This window comes from Strix aluco, chromosome 4 (genome assembly GCF_031877795.1).
Source record: "Strix aluco isolate bStrAlu1 chromosome 4, bStrAlu1.hap1, whole genome shotgun sequence".
Taxonomy (NCBI): Eukaryota; Metazoa; Chordata; class Aves; order Strigiformes; family Strigidae; genus Strix; species Strix aluco.
In genome coordinates, this window is record NC_133934.1 from 57,705,691 (window position 1) to 57,728,279 (window position 22,589).

At 41.3% G+C, this 22,589-nt stretch overlaps 1 protein-coding gene across 3 annotated transcripts in view; it reads left to right on the forward strand.

The window, feature by feature from the left end:
• The first annotated feature begins 7,775 nt into the window (after positions 1-7,775).
• NPNT (nephronectin) overlaps positions 7,776-22,589 on the forward strand; it is a 54,701-nt gene continuing 39,887 nt past the window's right edge. For 2 of the 3 annotated variants that reach the window (XM_074823228.1, XM_074823230.1), the window contains exons 1-3: positions 7,776-8,035; positions 9,912-10,012; positions 17,904-17,954. In XM_074823228.1, the coding sequence (XP_074679329.1) occupies positions 7,965-8,035; positions 9,912-10,012; positions 17,904-17,954 (223 nt within the window). In that variant the 5' untranslated portion in view covers positions 7,776-7,964. The remainder of the gene's footprint in view (positions 8,036-9,911; positions 10,013-17,903; positions 17,955-22,589) is intronic. The other variant, XM_074823229.1, reaches the window with a different exon arrangement.

A 22,589-nucleotide genomic window follows, 5' to 3' on the forward strand; every position in this document is an offset into this window, starting at 1 on the left:
ACTGTAAATCATTTCCTTCTGGTTCTGCATCTCCCAGTGTATTGCTGCAAGGACTGTATTTCATGAGCAATTGAATCCATGCTGCACCAGATTATTTGCTTCTTTTGTCCTGAAGACGATTCTGGTAACTTCTGGCTGATTTATGGCTATTTCTTATATGTTAAAATTCTTATGTAGCCCAGGAAGTCCTAGCTTGCAGTCCAGGCTCATAAAGCGAAAACTTACGTAAAGTCCATAATTATTTCAGGTAATATACAAAACACTTGGCCTGCTTCATTCAAATCAGTTTACATTAGAACTGTGGTCAAGAACATGTCTTCATGGAGATCTTTTCTGTTAATGTTGCCTTTTTGTTTTGTTAAAGTTATAGCAGAAAGTGTTAGGTTAAATTTGGTTTCAGCTCACGTACTTGTGGTTTTTTGATTCTTAGCAGGTTTTTTTTATAGTTATCCTCTGTATGACATATGTGACTCTTTCTGGTTTGTTTTCTTTGTTTTTTTTTTTCTTTTAGTTATAGATAGTAATCTGGTGATTTGATTTTTGCTTTGTTTTTTTTTTTTTAAAGAATCTGTCATCAGCCTTTAATATTGTTGAACAGAAGGTTTTTATGCACTTCTTGCCCGTGAAGAAGACAGTACACCGTTGATTGAGTGTTGCTGATTATGTGCATTTTCTTGCCATGCAAGTAATATTTCTTTGGTATCTTCCACTCAGGCTAGATGTCTTAATTGTTATGGTCTCTTCATTCTGACTGCTAACTGCATGTGCACGCAGCCCATGGAGATGATAATGATTTAGGTGACGGTGTATTGGTGATGTATAATGAACAGTTCTCTTGTGTTCAAGTGCTTGGTTTCCTGAGGAAAGGAGACAGCATTGGACATTGGCTGCACAGTGTAAAGCTGGACGTGAAGAGCTGTAGTACAATCTGCAAAACACATGCTGTAAAGCTATAGGAGTTGTATTGGACTCAGTGTATTACTGGAATAGTGGGACCTCACAAAGATTATGTGGAAAAGGCTGTTACAGAAGCATGACTAAACCAGGCTCCTTAGGAAACTTTGCCCTGCCTCCTTTGCACCGAACCTAGCTGGTTTGTTGTGAGGCTTTCCCAAAGGCCAACTGAACTGGTTGAAACAACCTGGAGTAGGTAACAATGCTAATGTCAGTGCTGACAATCTGATTACATAAAATAGCTTGTCAGTCATTTATTCAACAGGTTCCTAAAACTTTCTTCTCTTTCTCCCTTTTTCAGACAGAGTCAGGCCATATGCATGGTTTTCTGCTTAATCTGTGAAGCCATTGTTTTACTTGCATGCAGAGCTCATCCCAGTTCCACCTGGTTGCCTGCCTTCAAGTGGGGATCAGTGCAGTGTAGTTTTTGGTCCTGTCCACAAAAAAATTTCTTAAAACCCATGTTTTCCAACAGTTGCATCTCTTTCATTGCTGGCATCAGTGAGAGGTGCAGGATGTGCAAGGCTGGGCTTAGTGCAGGTAGTTTAGCATAGTTTTTTGAAGTTGGCTATGCTGTCCCTCACCGTCCTGCTGAAGTTGCAGATTTTTCTGCATTCAGTGATTGTGTTGCAAGTGAGGCCAAGTAGACTGACTCCCTAATGAACAGAGTAATGTTAGATTTGGGGGATTATCATTCTGATCCCCTATGTGAAATATCTTTGTTACAAAAATTGATACCATGAGCAGTTAGAAATCTGTCTAAAAAACATATGCAGAGCAGAATATGAAATTTTACTGGGCTTTGAAAGGTAAATTATTGTTTGTTTACAGGGGTAAATAAATTTTTTACACTGTAAGGAAATGCAGGAAGCTTCAACACAAGTACCACTCATAGTTTTTAAAGAAGGATCAAGTATGTGTGGAAAAAACTTACTGGAAAAAGCAAATTACTTTGGAAGACCTCATGCAGAAAAAGCATTTGGAAGCTTTTGAATTAGTATTTCCAAAGCACGGTGTTTGTCTGTACAGAAGGTAATTTGATACTACAATGTCTAATGGTTTTGATTACTTTCTTGCCCTTTCAAGTAGGTTTACTAAGAGGGAGGTGGAGTACCAAGATTGATTTAGCTGATTTAATTGCTGGATTTTCTTAGTGCCTCACAGTTTTCTTATTAGCATGGGACTGACAGAGATTGTTACCTAGCATATGACGGAAATAATATTTACTCAATAAATACTATTTTTAAATATAATATATATAAAGTTGGTTGAAAAGCAGAATTGTATAGCACCAGAGGAAAAGTAAGGACATTAAAAGTTTCATAGATTATTTGGACTTGGATTCTTCCTTCTCTTCCATTTTGCAAGAAGTATACATGTTACACTAGCATCACAAATGCAGAATATGATCATGGATACCATTAACTACAAATGAAGTGTTTTTTACACACATCATAGTGTGATTTAGTGACTTGGGGTAGTGTGGTATTTGTGGCTAACTTTCTTAGCCTCAATGAGGATGAAATACTTAGAAGGAAGGAAGGAAGGATGGATTTGTGGTTTAAGTAGGAAATTGAAAAACAGAAGATCTATTTCTGATTTGAAGATGGGTGATTTGATTTGTGGGCAGATCCTTTTCCGTTCCTTAATTTCTGCTTATGTAAATGGGAGTATTGCCTGATTCTGCTGAACAGAGGATTTAATTCATTAATATTTGTAGTGTGTTTTAAGACAAGGAGGAAGTTAATATTAAAAAAAATTGACTTGAAAAAAGTTACTCATTTAATGCCTCCCTCAGAGAAAAGTTACCGGGCAGTAGATTGCACTGAAAGCAGTATCTTTCACTGGTGCAATTACGTCCAAATCATAGCTACCTAACAATGAAGATAAATTTTAACATTGTTTCTGTGTGATTTCTGCCATATCTACTGTATCTACCAATATCTGTCAGCCTAACGTATCTACCACTTGTATCTTTTCAGCTCTTTTTTCTTAATATTGCCTGTCCAGTCAATACCAGGGAGTATTCCAGAAACTGGTTTTGTTCTGTTGTTTTTTCCCCTCAGGAATGATTATAGCTACAAAGAGTGTATTAGAAACCTGTATTTAGCCCTGCAGCTGAAGTTTTAAACACTTGAGACCGCTGGCCACAGTCTACCCCAAGTGAAGTAAAAGTAAGTATTATTGTTCAAGAAGAACAGGTCCCATGCATACAAAAAAGGTTTGTTTCACTCGAGAAAGCTGTAAGTAAGCTTCATTTCATTAGAACTGGATTTCCTGTTGTTTACATGCTTTTTTAGTTGGCATTACTTGTATTACCAGTTTCATATATTGCTCATTACATTGATTTTTTAATGGAATTTAACGCTGCACTGTGTTGTTTTTCTGAAAAATACAAGTACTGTACTGAGCTGTATATTAAACACATTCCTGCATGTGTTGTTTGACTGTACTGTGCCAGACGTCACTGTCACACTTGCCATCCCAGAAGCAGCAGTTGTCATCACCACCTTTATCCTCCCTGCAGCAGAATTAGTAAGCCTTAGTCTTTAGAGCATTTCTTGACTGTCTGCCACCTTATCGCCAAAATTCAGTTTTGTGTGTAGTCAGATGTGCCTTTATTCACTTACAGTGTAGAACACAGCAATAGAATACATACCTAGGGCTTCATCCCCTGGGAAATTAGAACCTAATGGACTTTCTAGTGGCACAGGTAACTGCAAGTATTTTAGACTCTTCCTTTGCTCTCAACACAGAGTATCTTAACAAGCTTAGGGTCTTGATTTTCTTAGAAGGATCTCAACCTGAGCTCGATATATCCATGAAAGTGAGATAAGGATCAGGGCTCATACTGTGGCTTCTTTGGTACACGGTACGTAAAGGTCTTTATGGAGGAATGGAGAAGAGGAAAATAAGCATGGTGGGAAGGGTCACTATGCATAAAATAAACACCTTTTCAGGCAAAATTTACCTTCCTATTTGCAATTGCTGCATGTGTTTTTTTCATACTCAAGGGTACAGCGTGCTGTTCAAAATACTATGTCTTCCTCGGTGTTTCTGCTTCACTGTTGCTAATTTGTAGCTAAAAACATGACTATCATGTTTCACTCAGCCAAGTATCTTTGAAAAAGCTTCCTTGGACACTTGTTCTTTTGTCCATGTTCCACTTCGTACTCTGCTTGGTAGCTGGGTATGTGCTAGGCATCCGAGTGCTTGATGCACAGCTGCTGGACTTTTATCGATAATGTCTTGCTGAACATCAGGTCAGCTCACCTTATGGCTTCGACATTTGTCAAGCTTTCATACTGCTTCACTAAACATAAGGCACGGAAGTGCTTCTAGTAGTACTTCCAACAACTTCTTCCATTTCCATCTTCTATATAATTGGCCTTGATGTATGCCCACACAGCAGTGGGATATGGAAGACAGCTTTATACACCTTTAACTTGTCAAGAGATTTGATTCTTTGCCAGCTCACCCAGTAATCCTTCTAGTGTTCTGGATATGAGAAACAACCTCATTAAGAAAACTCCACTGGCATTGATAAAGCACCACTAAAATAAATGAGTTCATAAACAACTGGATGTTCAGTCTCATTGATGGGTATGGAAGTGCAGTATGTGATCTTTCAGTGGCTGGTTAACTGTTTTTTCAGGCTGGTGTTCCAAAACAAATTGTAAAGGCAGCAGAAGTTAACCAAGAGCAGACAATCTTAATTGGAGTAGGCACCATGTCTGACCAGCACACTAGTATTAACATACAAGAGTGCCAAACAGGCTGCTGAGGAAATGTTAAATACTGGGTGCAGTCTGGAGAGGTTAAATGATCTTACTATCATTTGTGAGTATGCTTTAAAGGAGTAGCATGTGCTTTAAAGTTGCTGTGTACATAAGTACCACTGTGCAGCATTGCATGAAAAGAACTGATTTTATGACATGTCCCTTTGGACATTAGAGCAAAAGTGTCAGGTTGCCCTAGTCTATAATTCACAGCAAGGTTCAAATGTTGCTTTTGGCACATGTCCTGAACTTGATTGTGGTGTAATTTGTGGATGCTTTTTTTCTACAAGTTGGAGAGATGCAGACAGATGCTGTTATCAGAAAGAAGTCCCTGTGGTTTCACAAAGAGGATTTCTCCCCTTTTGCCCATAAAATCTTGACAGTGACTTAATTCTGCGCCGTCTGTTATCCCACATCATACATCCAAGTGAAGAAAAAAAAAGAGTAATCAGTTAAGAGCTGGAAATCAGCTCTATATTTCAACAAGAATCGAATCCGAGCTAGATGCTCTCCTCTCTTTCCCAAATGCCATCATGTTGTTGTCTTCACTGTGTAGCTATCAGCTTCTCATCACAGAATCGTCTAGGTTAGAAAAGACCTTGAAGATCATCCAGTCCAACCATTGACCTAACACTGAGAGTTCCCAACTACACCATATTCCTCAGCGCTATGTCAGCCCGACTCTTAAACACCTCCGGGGATGGGGACTCCACCACCTCCCTGGGCAGCCCATTCCAACACCTAACAACCCGTTCTGTAAAGAAATGCTTCCTAATATCCAGCCTAAACATTCTCTGGTGCAATTTGAGGCCATTACCTCTTGTCCTGTCGCTTATTACTTGGTTAAAGAGACTCATCCCCAGCTCTCTGCAACCTCCTTTCAGGTAGTTGTAGAGGGCGATGAGGTCTCCCCTCAGCCTCCTCTTCTCCAGACTAAACAACCCCAGTTCCCTCAGCCGCTCCTCGTACGACATGTGCTCCAGACCCTGCACCAGCTTCGTTGCCCTTCTCTGGACACGCTCGAGTAATTCAATGTCCTTTTTGTAGTGAGGGGCCCAAAACTGAACACAGTCATCGAGGTGCAGCCTCACCAGGGCCGAGTACAGGAGTAAGATCTCTTCCCTGTCCCTGCTGGCCACGCTATTTCTGATACAAGCCAGGATACCATTGGCCTTCTTGGCCACCTGGGCACACTGCTGGTTCATGTTCAGCCGGCTCTCAGTCAACACCCCCAGGTCCCTCTCTGACTGGCAGCTCTCCAGCCACTCCTCCCCAAGCCTGTAGCGCTGCTGGGGGTTGTTGTGGCCCAAGTGCAGCACCCGGCATTTGGCCTTATTGAACCTCATACAGCTGGCCTTAGCCCATCGCTCCAGCCTGTCCAGGTCTCTCTGCAGAGCCTCCCTACCCTCGAGCAGATCAACACTCCCACCCAACTTGGTGTCATCTACAAATCTACTGAGGGTGCACTCGATCCCCTCATCTAGATCATCAATAAAGATGTTAAACAGGAGTGGCCCCAAAACCGAGCCCTGGGGGACACCACTTGTGACTGGCCGCTAACCAGATTTAACTCCATTCACCACAACTCTTTGGGCCCGGCCATCCAGCCAGTTTTTTACCCAGTGAAGCATGTGCCCATCCAAGCCACGAGCAGCCAGTTTCGCCTTTCACGTGAATGAAAGGAACCAGGTTTGGTCCTCAGTGCAGTTTTTATATCTATCAGAGTAAGGGGGCTTGCTCAGTGTCTAAGCATAGGTAATGAGCACCTTGCAGAATCATGACCTTGTAGCTTTTACAGTTGGTTTTTCTCTGTGTCTGAAAAGCGCTGGGTTGAGGCTGTAGATAAAAAGCATACCATGGGGAACATACACTCCTGAAAAGGTGACAAAAAGAGGGGAAGGAGTGTTGGAGGGGGCTTTCCGCTGCAAACTTGAGCAGTGAAACCACTCTGGGGAAGGGTGTAATTTTCTGAAATCTCCCTGTCACAATTTGTATCTTATGCAAAAAGTAGTTACATTTGTGTAGTGTTGCTTGAATTATCTGTGAAGTATTTTGAAGGTGGAAAATGTTTTGTACAGAACTACCAGCTCAAATCTAAAGCCCAAAATCATATTTGGCATCCAAATGCTCCGTAAAGGGATTTGGCTTTGTGTTATGGCACAGCCCAGAAGATCTTTGTTTTCTGCTTCTAAGCTGCAGCCAGACCCTTGCAAGAACAGCTGATGAGCTTTAGCCTTTATTTAGGCAAAAATCAAAACCAACGCTGCAGCCTAGTCCAAGTTGTTGGCCCCATCTGTCTGTAATCAGAGGGATCTCATGGCAGCTCTGACCTGAAATTGGTGACAGGCTGTTATTAGAAGTGTCCCTCAGTAAATCCCGAGAGCTGTAGATCATAGAAACAGAACAAAAATAACTGCTGTATTTTAGCACATTAATGTGGAGTGCAGAGTCGTCGTTGGTAGTGGTGCTAGGATGTCGTTACGTGCTGTGTGGGTAATGTTTAAACTTGTCACTTATTTTCTTCTGGACAAGGGCTGGGACACCGTATGTCACACCTGCCAACATCTGAGAGTTATTAGTAGGAGCGTTTGAGCCAGAAAAAATGCATGCACCTTGTAACTCTTTTGAAAACCTTTATTCTGGAGGAAGTTTGGTTGGCAAAAGAAGGCCAAATCTTAACGCCCTTGGCTTTCGATGTGGTCTTTGCTGGCACAGAGGAGTGGGTGGCCATCCTACTTCATGAGGTTCAAGCTGGAATAGTTTATAAAAACAAAGCCCCCCCTTCTCCCTGACCTCAGAGTGCGGTGTTTGCCTCGTTCGGCCCCTGTGAAGAGGAGTTGGGGCTCGTTCCCCCTGGCTCCTCTACCCAGCGCACCGGTCCGGCGGGACCCCGCCGAGGGGCCGGGCCTTGCCGGCGGGGCCGGGCCTGGCCGCGGGCCGCCAGGTGCCCCTGGGCGGGCGGGCGGACGGCCCGGCCGCGGGCGCCTCTGCCGGGGACGGGCGGCGCTGCCGCTCCCCGCCCAGCGCCTCCCCCGCCCGGCAGCGAGGCGGGCGGGCAGAGGGCGAGGGGCTCGCCGCCGCTCCGGAGCTGCGGCAGCGCAGCCGGCCTGGGCGGCAGCCGGACCTGCCCCCTTCGCCGCCCCGCAGTCCGCCTTCCAGCCCGGCGGTGTGGGGAGCGCCTCGGCCGCCGGTGCCCACCCCGGGCCGCTGCGGCGGGAGAGCCCGCCGGCCATGGAGCTCTCCCTGCGGCTGCTCCTGGCGTCCTGCCTCTCCCTGGGGGCGGCCGGAGAGTTTGACAGAAGGTAGGCGCCGGCTTCCGCGGGGGGAGCGGCGGTGGTCGGGGCCGGCCGGGCCGGGAAGTCGGCGTTTCCTCGGGCGGGTCGGAGCCCCCGCGGGGAGAGCGGAGGGAGCCTGGGCTCTCCCCGGGGCGGGCGGGCGGGGGGCTTCGGCACCTGTAACGGCCCGCGGGCTCCTAACTGCCACCGGACCGCCGGGGCGCGAAATGGCGGCGGGGGGCTCGTTACCGGCCCCCGGGGCTGCCTCCTGGCGAGGCGGGGGCGGCCGGAGCCCTCAGCGGGAATGTCTCTCTCGCCCCCGCCAGCCGAGCAGAGGTGCCCGGGGACCCGGGCGGGCGGCTGAGGGGCCTGGCCCCCGCGACCCGGTGCCACCCGGTGCCGCTCCCGGGGTTCCCCGGGACGGACTCGCTGGGCCCCGTCCCCCCGGCCTTGGCCCGCGCTAAGCGAGTGCCGGGCATTGCTCGGCAAGCTCAGTACGGGCTTAGGTGTAAAAAGTTTATTGCTCTGGCAGGGTTGCGTCCTGCAAGAATTAAAAACAAAGCAGTTTGCGTGCTGTAAAAATAAAATTAGTTTATTGACGCCTCGAGGCACTTGAAACAGAATACGGTGGAGATTGCAACTCAAGTTTTAACACGAATCAAGGTGAAAACGAGTGCTCGGAGAGCGTGTGCCTGGTGGTTGTGCTGAGCCGTGTCAGGTGTAGTGAGCGGCTGTGAGGCGAGTTGGGGAAGGCTTCGTGGGGGCTGCAAGAGCGGGCTGCCCGGCGCAGCTGTTCTGTCTGCGTGTAAATCGGCCAGCGTGATCCCCTCTCCAAGGATTTCTTCTTAGGATTTGTTCAAATGCAACGTTCAGATGATTTCAGCTTCTCATTAAAAAACATTAACGATTTATGTCAATGTTTTGTAATTGCTTGAGGCTGTGGTATCTTTTCCTTGGAACAAGGGAAGACTACAGCTCTCCGTTTGTAGTTAATTTCTGTTTAACAGTTCAGGAAGCTTTCGTTTTGATTTTTTTTTTCCTTTAATGTTTTAGTGAGAAAATTTGGCCATATATTGTGAAATAACCCAGTGCTGAAACTTTATGATGCCGGTTTATTCCACGCTATAAATTCTATGTTTCCGACTTCTGAAATTATTCAATACTAGCCTGGGAGTGGCAGCAGTGAGCACATTACAAAGCATGTCAGTTTTTTCAGGCTTTACAAAGTTACTCTAATTATCTTTTCCCCTCTTTGCCTATAGTCATTTACATTTTCTGAACTGAACAAAGTATTAATGATAGAAATATCCTAGACTCAGTTTAGAGCAGTTACTATAAAAAAAAAAAAAAAAGGATATATGCCTCCATAGAATCACAGAATCATCTAGGTTGGAAGGGACCTTGAAGATCATCTAGTCCAACCGTTAACCTAGCACTGACAGATCCCAACTACACCATATCCCTCAGTGCTATGTCAACCCGCCTCTTGAACAACTCCCGGGATGGGGACTCCACCACCTCCCTGGGCAGCCCATTCCAACGCCTAACAATCCGTTCTGTAAAGAAATACTTCCTAATATCTAGTCTAAACCTTCCTTGGCGCAACTTGAGGCCGTTACCTCTTGTCCTATCAGTTATTACTTGGTTAAAGAGACTCATCCCCAGCTCTGTGCAACCTCCTTTCAGGTAGCTGTAGAGGGCGATGAGCTCTCCCCTCAGCCTCCTCTTCTCCAGACTAAACAACCCCAGTTCCCTCAGCCGCTCCTCGTACGACATGTGCTCCAGACCCTTCTCCATGCATGAGAGGTTTTTGCTGGTCTTTGTCTTTTGTTTTTCTTAATCTAGAATAATTTTAGCTACTTTCAAAATGTTTCACCAGACTTTTTTGAACTGTCTTGTTCAGGTGGCCCAGACAAATAGTCTCCTCCACAGGACTGTGTCGATTTGGAAGTAGAATTGACTGCTGCTGGGGCTGGGCCCGATTGTCCTGGGGACAATGCCAACGTGAGTATCATTGCTGCTGGGGCTTCTAGTCACTTGTAGAAAAGGCTTTACACACCTAGTCACATCTTTCACATGTTCACACGCATTCTTACAATGCAAGGTGTAGGCTTTTGCACGTGTGAGTCTGACTTACTTAGAAGGATGTTGTCACATTAAAATTCTGTCTATTATTAACAGGGCTAAAAATGATTGCAATCAAGCAAGGTAGACTTTAGTTAGGGCAATGAGCATTTGGGAATTTCTGTTTGGTTTCCACTTCATTTCATGCTCTGGTCTAATAGCCTGACGTAACACTATACTGTGTCATGTTACAAGCCCTACAGGGTGAGAATATTGATGTCCAAGAAGGAAACCCAAATTATTGGTATTTCACTTAGAAAGTCGATGGAAATGTTCCAGTTAGTATTAAGTTCAAACATTCTTTCAGTAATACCAAACTAAGGGAATAAATCTGCCTGACAGCATCCTTTTAGTGGTCCACACGTGAAGAGAAACTTCTCTGAGATTCTCACACCTATCTAGAATCTTTGATATGATTGCAGGATAACCAAGTAGATAAGTCTTCATCATTAACTACATCTTCAAAATGTATTCTGTGGTGGCAGCTAGCACTGTGTAGAAGTTAAAGTTGTTAGGAGTGTCATAGAGACCTCAGCTCGTTAAAATTACAGCCTTTGATATTGGAAACACTCACTCATGTTTTTAATAGTGCATACATGAGTGATATCCCCTAAGTTTTTGCAGAAGTGAACCTATAAATACTGTTCCTCATTTTTTTAAATTTAGATGCAAATATCTGCAAACTAGATAATTTTCTGCCAAGCCATTTTTAAAGTAAAACAGGTATTAAATACTGTAAGTTGCTTAGTCTGCAAGGCTGTGGCTGTAGGTGGCAAATATTAAGATAGAAATAGCATTGGCAATGCAACTGTAGACTCTCAGCAAAGGTTTTGTTCAAATCTGTAAACAGCAAGACAGGCCTCTTCTTTCCTGAGTGTGTTAAAAGCCCACGATGTTTAATAGTATGTAAGATGACTGATAAATAAGCTATGTAAAGTACTTCTGGAGCTTAATATAACATCCCTGATACTGTTTTTTGATACAGAGTTCTCGGGCTGATACCTCTCAGGCCACACCGTGAATCGTTTTGATTTTTAGGGCTCTAACTGGTAACAAGTAGTCTTTTCCTTGAGCTGAATGTTTATTGAGAAGGAAGGAGAATGTGAAGTAGGTTGATTGAGGCTACTCCAGAGATGATAGAATCTATGTCCTTCTTTCATAATGCAGTTTCATTTGAAAATCATTGAGCATTTAAATGTTTGAGGCTATGAAGGCTTAACTGGCAAGTATCAATAATTCACATTGTTTAAGAAAAATCAACCAAGAACAAAACCAGAAAACCTCAAACACTAAAAGTGCCTCACTGTGGCCCTTTTCTTAGACAAGTTGTCTCCTGTGTTGTGACCATAAATAGCAGCTTATGTCTAGGTGGAAGTCAGTTTCTCACTATTAGCAAGTCTGATTTGGGGTTGCATTTTTATAATCTTGGGAGACAGGAATAGCATAAAGTGATACTGTCAAAAGATTCATAACTGAAGGTTGAAAACAAGTCAAAAACAATAATAGAAAGTATTTTTTATTTTTTACTCTGAATTTTGTCAGTAAGGTCATTTGTAGTGCTGCCTTTTTCAGGTACCATAAATGGTCATCTTTTAAGGCTAAAGCTAGGTGAATTCTCACCTCCTTCCACTGCATTTTAGTCCATTATTCACAGATTTGTTCTCCATGCGCATTTCCAAGAAGTGCAGAGATGGATTTTATGTGGTCATCTCATAGTTGGGACCAGACTTTCAAAAGAATACAGTTATCACTTAGGTGTCTAAATGCATTTTTCCCCCCTTTTTTTCCACACGCTGGGTGCTAATAATTCTTGAATCGCTGCTTCAGAAGAGTCACAGGGTGAAGACCTTATTTAAAAACTTAGCACCTCCTTCTCGTTTTTAAGTGGGAGCCAAATTCTTAGCAAAATAAAGCAAGAAAATCTGCCCCAGTTGTGGGTGGTGAAAATTCCAGTCATATCAGAGAGTGGGAGATTACACTAAATGAAAGTGAATCTTTCTAGTGTTTGCAGCCAAACAGAAAAACTGTAGTCAACCCTCCACCTTGGGAATGTGGCATTCAGTATGAAGGATTAACCTGGCACAGAAGGCAGCATTCCTGGCCTCAAAGGAAAACTTGGGTGTTTTGCTGTACAAAGGGATATCGCTGAGAAATTTCCAAAAAGCCAAATACACAATTATTTCTCCTGCTTTCTCTGTGGAGAAAGGCAAACCTCTTAGTTCCATCCCTGAAATGAGTGGCATAAATACATGTCAGACTTTTGCTACTAGGTGTACATTTTCTTTGCTGTTTTTAGAATAAATTGTATTTGCACAATGAAAACAAGTATAGAGTCAGGGTTAAAAGTTAGTAGTGAGACCACCTTTACAAATGAGTCCAAAAATCAAGCTGTAAATATTCAAGCAATAATGCTGAGCTCTTTATTAGTGAGATTGAACTGTTTTTCTCAAATTAGTTTGAGCCATCCTTGGTATGCCTGCAAGTGCTACAGCACCTTTGGACTCTCACCTGCTTACTCATGCATAATTTACTATGTAGGCACTAATTACTCTGAATTTATCTTTCTAACAACAAATGTAAGGTGAGAGCCATGCTGGAGCCAGAGTGTAGCAAGAATATAGGCTGCAATACATCACAGGGTTGTCCCCCGTTACAGAGACCTCTGAACCATGGTAAGCCATGGGTAAGTGATCGCTGACATACCTGGATATGTTTTCTGTTGTCCAGCTGAGCTGTTCCACATGGAAACTGTTAGCTAAACTAGCTTTGGTGAAGTGTGGAGTAATTCCTTTTATGTCCCTTTGACTGACAAAGGAGTGCACATAGAACATAATTGTGCTTACTGCTGCTTAGTAACACAAGTCAGCATAACTCAGCTGTCTTTTTTGCTCTTACAAACATGTAGGAAGAAGTTGAAATCAGGCCCTCCTTTAATTTACACACTTCCTTTAAAACATCCTCTGACTCTTGTTAATAAATTACACTAATCAAGACTTGTACATGTAAGGAAGTGCATGTAGGTCTGATCAGTCTGTAAACTTGCTTCCAAAGCCTGTGTCAGCTGTAACATCTCAGTTAGTAGAAATAGTCTCTCTTCGGTGACTGAAATTGTCTTCCCAAATGCCCTTTCCAATTCCAGCAAATGCACTTAGAAGGTGTCCCTCCAACTGAAGTAATTGAAAACTTTGAAACAGGTTGGATTTTTTTTCTTTCTTTCAGATTGTGAGCACCAGGGTGAGGTTTATGTTTAGGCAACTAGACCCATTTTGAGATTGATACAAATATAACCATATTTTCAAAGGTGCTGAACACACGTAACTCAAATACATTGGCATTTCTTTGTCCTTCTAAACTGAAAATCCATCCACACTTATTTAGTGGCCTAATCTAGATTTAGAACTGTGACTATATTCCATCACTAACATAATTAAGTAGCTTTTCTGAGGTTTTGATCTGGTGTATAAACCAGGTCTGTTAGCTTATTAGTTAAACCTGGTGTGTAAAAAGGCTAATTTGGACGCAGCAGAAATGTTTAACCGACAACTCTTAGTTCATGTGAAGTAACCTCATCATCGGTAGACTTGATCCTTTACACTGATGGACCCACAGCACCAGTAATATTACTGTTGAAATTAGTAAAAAAGTTGCATGTTGTACCCAGCCTGTGGGATTTACTTGTACCTTAGTAAGTAGTAGTTGGAGTAATAGCTGTAAGTGGGAATAATCACACAAAAGCCTACTTCTGTGAAAAATGGTATGTTGATAAAGTACCTGATGAGATGTGTGTAAAAATAATGCTGTTGTCTTGCATTTTTATGTGTTATTGTGTACACAGCAAAACTATAACCCAGAGCAAAAGTGAGAGTAGAAAGAGTTTCTTCTGGATTTCTTCTCTCAGAGTAGGGAGTTTTGACTTCCTGTGATAGAGTGTTTTTGGTGAGAGGAGATATCAGCTACATTTTTAATTCATAGCTCCTTTTGCTTTGTAAGGCCACGCTCAGCATCTGTGGTACTGAGTGTGTTGTCCTAGTTCAGAACCCATTCAATGGTTTTTAAAGCATAGAGGGAAAACCAAGTTGGGGCATGCATCATTGCGTGCATCTTGCAGACATTCACTTTTCTGTGTGCCAGCAGAAAAAATTTGCCTTAGGAAGTTGATTCAATTTTTTTTATTTATTTTTTTTTTTTAATGTGTTATTCAGCATTAATTTTCATGGTTTGAAATGCCCAGGGGAAGAGAATTTCCAGAGTGGTAGGGCTGGAGCTCAGTTCTTTGGGCTGGATGAGAAATGTCAACTACAGAGTAGAAAACAGTTGTGGCCATTCCTGTATTCTAGCTACAGGTCTAGGAGACCTGCTGAAGCCTGTCATCTCATCCCCCTAATATGATGATTGTGACAGTATTCTGCGGGGATGACTGTCTTCCTGAGTGTTTCTCAAGCAAAGGATAATCTGGGCTTTGTCCCAGTGTCTCTGCTAGGTCAGAGGTAGGCCAAGCAGCAGGAAAATCCTTGGAACCACTGCTGACTGACCCTTCCTGATAATCTGGTGTACAGAAATCAGCAGTGACTCTATACTCACATACTGAGCTCTGGAACCTGGTTAGCCTATCAGAAAACTAAAATATGGCATAAGAAATGCACTCATTTCATGTAGAGACTTATGTGAGTAGTAGTGTGAGGCTTTTTATTCTTCAGTATGAAAGTGGAAGTTCTTCCCTTGAGTTTCCAACAGGCCATGCTAGGGGTTATCTGAAAAAGAGTGCTTTTGTGAACATTTTTGCCACTAATCCATCTTGGGTCCCAAAAAGTTATTCTTAGAACTAATGGTCTACTTGCCTTGCTTTTAGCTGGCTCACAAATATCTCTGTAGCTCTTTCAAAAGCTAAAAAAATGAGTGTGTCTTTCACAAACAAAATACACCTGCTTTGTACTTGGCTGCATGTCTGTCTGTAATAGATTTGTATGCTAGTTATATGTAGTCAAGGTACACTACAGGTGTAGGCTGCCTTTTGCTTCAAAATTTCAGCTGCAGTTTAACAGCCAAGAGCTGTAGAAAGAGATACTACTTTAACATAAGTTTAAAAAGTTAAGCAAGATTTTTCTTTTTTTAAAGAAAAACAATATAAACAGTCTTGAATTCTTATTCTGGATTACAGTTTGGACAACTCCTTTGCTAGAGGTGATGGCAAAAATTACTCCTTTTGCTGTGTTCACTTATGTACAAAATAGGTTGGATCTGCAGCTTCTGTAAAAGGATGCAGATCTACTGTCAGATCCTCTGTTGGCGGGAGTCTGCATGACTGTTGAAGTCAGCAGAGGGTACTCTGAGATTTTTGTCTGGTGGACAGAAAATTTGACCAACAAGAGATGCTTAACAGGAATAAAATCCCACTGAATGTGGATTTTACAAGTAATGATGTTATTTGATTACTTCACTCATTTCAATGTTGAATTCTCCTTAATTGATGACGAAGTCTATAAAGCCTGTCTTGAGAAGGGGTAGTGAAGATGAGTGTGCTCTTTCAGAGCATCCATCTGTTGTAACTCCATCTGCTTATCTTCCTGTGCTGAGTGTTCTACCTACAGAGCAAAACCAGAATAGGTCAGCAAAGTAGTTTCCCACCACCTTACACTAAAACCATGAGAACTGGCCTAAAAGCTTAGGGACCCAGCAATCAAGGAGGTATACAGTAAAATAACCCATTAGTAAAAGTATGTCAAGCCATCAGTTTACACCTCCCCTTAGCATTACATCATTAAAAAAATGTTAATTGAAGGATGTCAGGTTAGCATTTAGATTTAGTCAAACCTAGTAGAAAGCTTAATATTTCAGGAGGTTCTTAGGAGGACCTGCAGGAGAGAGAGGGGAGCTTGTACAAGCTGATGTAGAAGATGCAGGCATAACCAAATGCTTTGCTGGGAACTGTGCATGCTGCTGCCTTCTTACAACCATTGTTAAGAAACTTACAGTGTCTATGCTGCTGCTCCTGTCCTAATGAGCTTAAAGACTGTGCATCTGTACTGTGCAATCTATTTACAGAAATGCAAGGTGGTGGGAGGTGTGGGTAAGAGGTGGCTGTGCTCTCATTGATGCCTAGAAGGAGATTTTGTATAACCAATGATCATGTTGATGGGAGTTTACACATATAAATCATCTTATACATCAATGGGAGAAGAGGCCATAAGCTGTTTAGGACTTCTGTTTCTTGCACGTAACAATGCTTTCAGTGGAAATGGCAATTCTGTATAGTCCAAGATGCACAAAAATAAAACCATGATTTTGTCAATAATGAGCCAATAACTGGCTTCCAGGAGGCTGACTCACTAGCATAAACTTCCTTCAAGTCCATAAAAGTTTTGTTACTGAATCTGGGGTTGCAAGAACACAGTCTGTATTAATGCATCATGTTGGCAATGTTTAATTAATACTGATATGCAGCGTGTCTGCTTCTTACAAAATGACCAGTATTTTTGTGCATCCCTGGTACTTTTCAAAGAAAAGGCATTTTATATGGAATTGCAATACTGCTTTAATACTGCTATGCAAGAAAAAAAAAATGAGGTTTTGCTATTTTTATTCAGTTGGTTGGTTTTTTTTTTTCAGTTTAGAAGCTTTATGCTTTTAAAGCAGTTACGACTTTACTATGTTAAAGATACAGTATCCTTTTCCACTTGCCCACTGCATCCCTCCAGCACTTCATACATAGAATAATAGTTTTGCATACATAGAATAATAGTTTTGTAGTCCAGGTTTTCCCATGGAAATCTCAACAGTAACATGATCTGACCATTTATGACTGTAGTACATTTGTATTTGGAGCTTCTCTCAAAGCACATCAACAACTTGGGGAGCCTCCCTCCACTGTAACAAATGCTAAGGGACTTTCTGGTTAAAACTAGTTTAAACCAATGTAAGTTGCAGTCACAGCAAACTCTTAAGTGTTGGACACATACTACTTAAAATACAATGAGCTGCTGTTGCTTAAGTCCCAGTCTTTTATAATAAGGCTATGTAGCCTAACAAGCTATGCTGCCAACATTAATTTTATTGGCAAATAAATTGATTTAAAATAAGCCTGAAACATAAATCTGTGTTTCCATCTTACTTAACTTTTGTAGCATATCTAGTTTCATATGGTAGTAAGAGCTGAAAAGGTCTCTAAGCATTAGTTATAATTTAGATGACATTCAAAATTTAAACATTCTATAAAAGACCAGTAAATTTATATGCCAGCATGTTTATTGATTGCAGATGTTCAGATACTTATAAATGGGTGTAACTTTAATTACTCTCAAATTAGCATCCAGATGCTAACCCTTTATGTTTGCTCTGTGGAGATGCAGCATTAAAAATATATACCTATATTTAAATGAAAGGATACTGTCTCTTTAAGAAAAGCATTTATGTTCTGTTGATGGAAACATTGAACCTAAACCCTGAAACATGAGCATTTTTACAACTATGCACCGTATGAAACATGACAAAGTGTAGCTCCTTATTTGATTGAATAAGAATAGCATCACGCCATTACATTTAATTACTCCTATGTATCAGAATGTGTTTGTTAAATCTCATAATGAAATACTGATGTAAGGTATTTCCATTTTTAAATGTGTACCAGAATTTTTTTTTATTTCAGAAAAGCTCTGAATGTTGAATGTGTGTAAGTCTCCAGGAATGTAACAAGTTGGTAAAAACCCCAGCCAAGCCCATCCTCCTTACAGGAAAAAAAAGCTGGAATTTCTTTTTTTGGATATTTGTTTTGCAGCTTTCTACGTCTTAAGGCAGAGAATAGCCAGCCTAAGGTGCCAGCCCAAAGGTTAGCTGAACATATTTCTTGAAATAATTTTGGCAAGGTTATGACTTGGAGTTATGGCCTCTAAGTCGTAAGTTTACATGAACACTATAATACTGTGACAAGAAGATGTAGATGCTCTCTTTTTTTTTTTTTTTTTTTTTTTCTTTTTTAAACATTTGGTCTGGGGAAGATGAGGGGGGAAGGAAATTAACAGAGCTGTTTTATCAGTCACCTATCCGATGAGATACATATTTTCTAAACTATTGCACTTTTCCCTTTTCATTCTTTTCCTTTTTCTTTATTTTACCCTCAAGCCCCAGGAAATATTTTTTCCTTCCTGCAAATTGTTTATACTCCCAGCATCATATTTACAAGCTGTCAGACCTAGGAGGCCTAATTTGCTTTCACAGTATTGAATTGTGTGCAGTGGGATGTTAGTTTGGGATAGCTGAAGCACTTATTGCCCCCCGTTGCCTGCTTTGCACCTCCACTACAGGTTATCATTCCCATGACAGGGAAACTTTACAGCCCTTGGTCTACAGCAGTGTGCAACCTAAAATGTTAGAGTGAAATGAAATCAATGCTGGTTTTCATTGGTATCCAGGGCTGCAGTCTGCTGGTGCTTAGGAATTGCTGTGTCTTGTTTACCTATCCCTGTGGCAGGAGTACCAGTCTTTAGAAAGGGGGGCAAAGCAATCAGGTGTTCATCTGTCCCTGAAAGTCAGATTTGTTACTGTGATACAGAAGTTACTCTGCTGAAACCAGTTGGTGTTATATTCTAATAAATAAAATAGCAATAGGGTCCAGTTTGTTTTCTGCCACCACACCTAGAGACACTCATCATAGTCTGCTTGTGCCTGATGGAATTCGGTAGACACACAGAAAGACTCGGGTGACAACAGGCATTTGAGATGATAGAGCACCATTCTTTAAGCAATTATGAGCCACTTGAAATGCAAACATGGAAAGATTGACAAAACCTGAAATATTTCTTGCTTTTCTAATTTTGCATTGTGCTAGATCAAATTTTTACTGATTTTTAAAAAGACTATTTAAGTGCATGAGCATTAGATTAACTTTCACTGGCTTCATTAAATCCTATTGATTTCAGTGTTACCCATGCTTAAGTTATGCATACTTTTAAGTGCTGTTCTGAATAGCAAGGCATTCATGAACCAGGGTCTGGATTTGTGTATGCAGTTTAGAAACACATTTGGCAGCAGTCATAGCCAAGCAAAGAATTCGCTGCAATCAACAGCCCACACTGGTTGCAGTTTGTCATGTTAATGTGCTGTTACCAGAATCATATGTGCAAACTGAGTAACTGATTTACCCAGGCAAATGTAGTAGTTGTGCATGAAAAATTAGGAGCCGCTTACTTAATGGACCAGTATGTTTTAGATAGAAGCTAAAGCATGCGTTTTGACATTTGTTATCATGAATGTTACAAACAAGCACACGTAATTTGTGAAAAAATATTCAGGCATTAGATACTACCGTTTTATCTGATGATATTATCAGTCTCTAGTTACAGAAGTTGGTCAAGGACCCTTATTATCTTTTAAAATACACAGGAATGTTTTGCGTATGAAATTATCTGAAAATTAATACCCAGATGCCCTAGTCAGACTTATTAAGGTCTGCAGAGATATATGCTGTGACTGCTAATACACTTATTTGGGAAGCAAAGTTATTTTTTCAGAAGTAATTGTGTAATGTGAGTTATGGGTATGACGTGTTTTTACCACCTGCTGGTAACTGTGTGGCAGGTTAAGCTTTATGCATTCTCCTGCATTTGTATGTAGTTGAACAAAAAAGAAATATGTAACTCTGAAAGAGCTGCAGTGATTTATTTTACAAATTAACTCATACCTTTGGGATCCTAGATTGAAATTACTGTGAATAAGGGAGGTTTATTTTCCTTAGTGTGTGTTTATGCAATTGCATAATTTGCAAAGAATTGCAAAAAGTAAATAGAGACAGACATGAGCTGAAGCTGGCTCTGAGGAGGAGAAGTATAGAACTTGAGGTTGTAGTCTGTTAGCACCACAAGAAAAAGCGAGCCAGTTTCAGATGAAGGATGAAGCTTAGAGGAAATCTTGTTTCACCAACATGCAAGTCCTGTTCTAAAGTTGGCACTGGGGGAATGTAAGTAGTGATTTTAAGATTGGAAGTGTGCTCTGCATTCAGCAGTGTAAGAGGATCCAATAAAGGTTTGTGAAGCTGAATAGGATGTAATCATCTCTAGGCTGATGCACAAATTACTTCCTGTGTTTTCACAAACTGAATTTTAAGGAGCTGGGATTTAGAGTCAGAATAAATAAGGGGCTATGTGTTATTTGGGAAGAGAGGACAGAAACAAGGCCATTCAGGCAGATGGTCAACATCATTTCTTTCAGATGCAGGTATTATGCGTATTTTTAGACTTCAGAGAGGTGAAAATAGAAGTTCAAGGACAGGTTGGACATCTGCAGTCTGGCATTTTGAGGCAGATTTGAGTGGAGGGATGCAGAAAAAGCAGTTAAAGACTTTGAGGGCAACTTCTATCAATAAAACCGTCTTGTGGGCATCATGCAAGAAAGAAAATGCAAGGAAGAAGAAATAAGTATTAAGGAACAGAAACTAAGAGGCAAAGCAGAGAAAAAGAATTTAAGAATTACACACAGAATTCTTTTCAAGGCTGTTTTGATGAAAAATGTAGCTAGGAGTGTTGGAAAACCAAAGAATTAAACTGGTAGTGATACTCCACTAAGAAAGGTCAGGGATTTCCATTGCTGGCCACAAACAAAGAGGAGTAGTTAGGCAGGTAGGAACCAGGCAGTGCAACTGTCTGGTTAGGATTCCACCGAACAGTGTTTGGTAATCAAGAAATAAATCATTAACATTAAAATTCTATATGAGAAGAAATAGAGGGGACAGCATGTGGTAGTCATCCATGCCCTCAAAAGGTGGGCAGTGTAGTGCAGAGGAACTGACAAAACCTGAGGGGGGACTTCCAAAGCACTTCTGAGGGAACTGTGTGCAGGGAGAAAATACAGATTAAAATTAAAAACCTCAACGTTATAGACCCATAATGAATTGATTGAATGTGTTTTTCATTTATAGTATTTATGCAACAATTAAAAAATAATAATTCAGAATGATTGAGTCATGCTCAGACACTACCAGTAGCTAGTAGTGGCTGGGAAGATTGGTGGCTTCTGGCTTTTATGTGAGCGTAACATGTGCTAACAGCACGTGCATTTCACCAGAAATTCTTTCTCCCTCTCGCTCACACTTGAAAAAAGTTCCCAACCCTAAACCCAAACCACTCATTCATGTTTCAATTCCTTGTGTTATTTTTACAGGAAGTTTAATTTGTCCTAAAGTTTAAGTGAGACTTAAAATGTGGTATTTATCACCTTATTTTGGAGGAAAAGGTAGTTCTTGCCAACCTTTAAAATAGGTACTGTGTTAGATTTATGGCCAAATAAAAGGCTTTAGGATAACTCCTTGCCTCCATTGAAGTTGGTGGGAACTGAGACAGAGTAAGTCTTCACATCTGGCCCCCAAAAAAATGAAAAGTGTTCAAACTGCAAGGAATAATCATGAGACCAGAGTTTATTTGCTGATACCTCTTTTATGTATTAGGCAACAAAATGAAATGGAAAGTTTAATTGCAGTTTTATTCTATGGCCTAGATAAATAATCAGCAGTTGACTAAAGATGAAAATAGCTGTGCTTAGGAGATTTATTTCTGTCTCAGTCCACATTACTATGCGATGGGAGTGCCAGTTTAAATGCTTTCAGAGAGGAATCTTTGGAGAAATGGTAGGTTGTTGTTGATATTGATTCAATAATGAATTAGCAATCTTTTTTTTAGTGGCACTTGTCTATACAAGTGTACTTCTATCTTCTTTTTAAACAATTACCATTATAAAGAGTAGAAAGTTTTTGCTTCTCTTTGGCAACCTTTTCAGACTCTTACCTTCTGGCCTTCATTGCCTTAAATGTGTAAGAGAGTGATTTTTCTCACCCTGGTGTAACTCTCCACTGTCTACATTTCCTTCTTGCCTAGTAGGGAAGTGAGTGTTACGTAGCAGACTGAAGTCCATGGACATGGCTTATTTCAGTCATGGTAAATGTGAGTTGATTGGAGGGAAATGGTGTTGTGTTGGTTCTTGTGGTCAGTTGTGGGGGAATTTTTTAATTGTCAAGACGCAAAGAATATTAGTTAGGAGGCTTTATTCCCCACTACTTATGAGTCTAATTGTGTTAAAAAAAATATGGGTAAACTCTATGTGTTTGTGTGTGAGCAGGGCAACTGAAATCTATATTCTATTCTATTCCTATTCTATCCGGAATTTTGTAAGAAATTAAGTAGAGTTGAAAATTCAAAGAAAAAACCCAGTCGCATCAGCATACATAGTGTATGCCTAGATTCATACCAAACAGCTGAAATAATTACCTGCTATTAAAAGAAATTATGAAAGTCAGGCTCAAGCTTATTTTTATACCTGAATCTCACTGTTGGCCACATTCGAATGGAGCCCTTCAGGAGTCAGCGAGTGTGTATGTGCTGCTGCGCAGGGGCAGCTCCTCCTCTGGAGAAGGGAGTATTGGCAAGGTGCAGGTGGCAGAGCCTGAGCCAGGGCACCCCTCTGGGCCTGGTGGTAG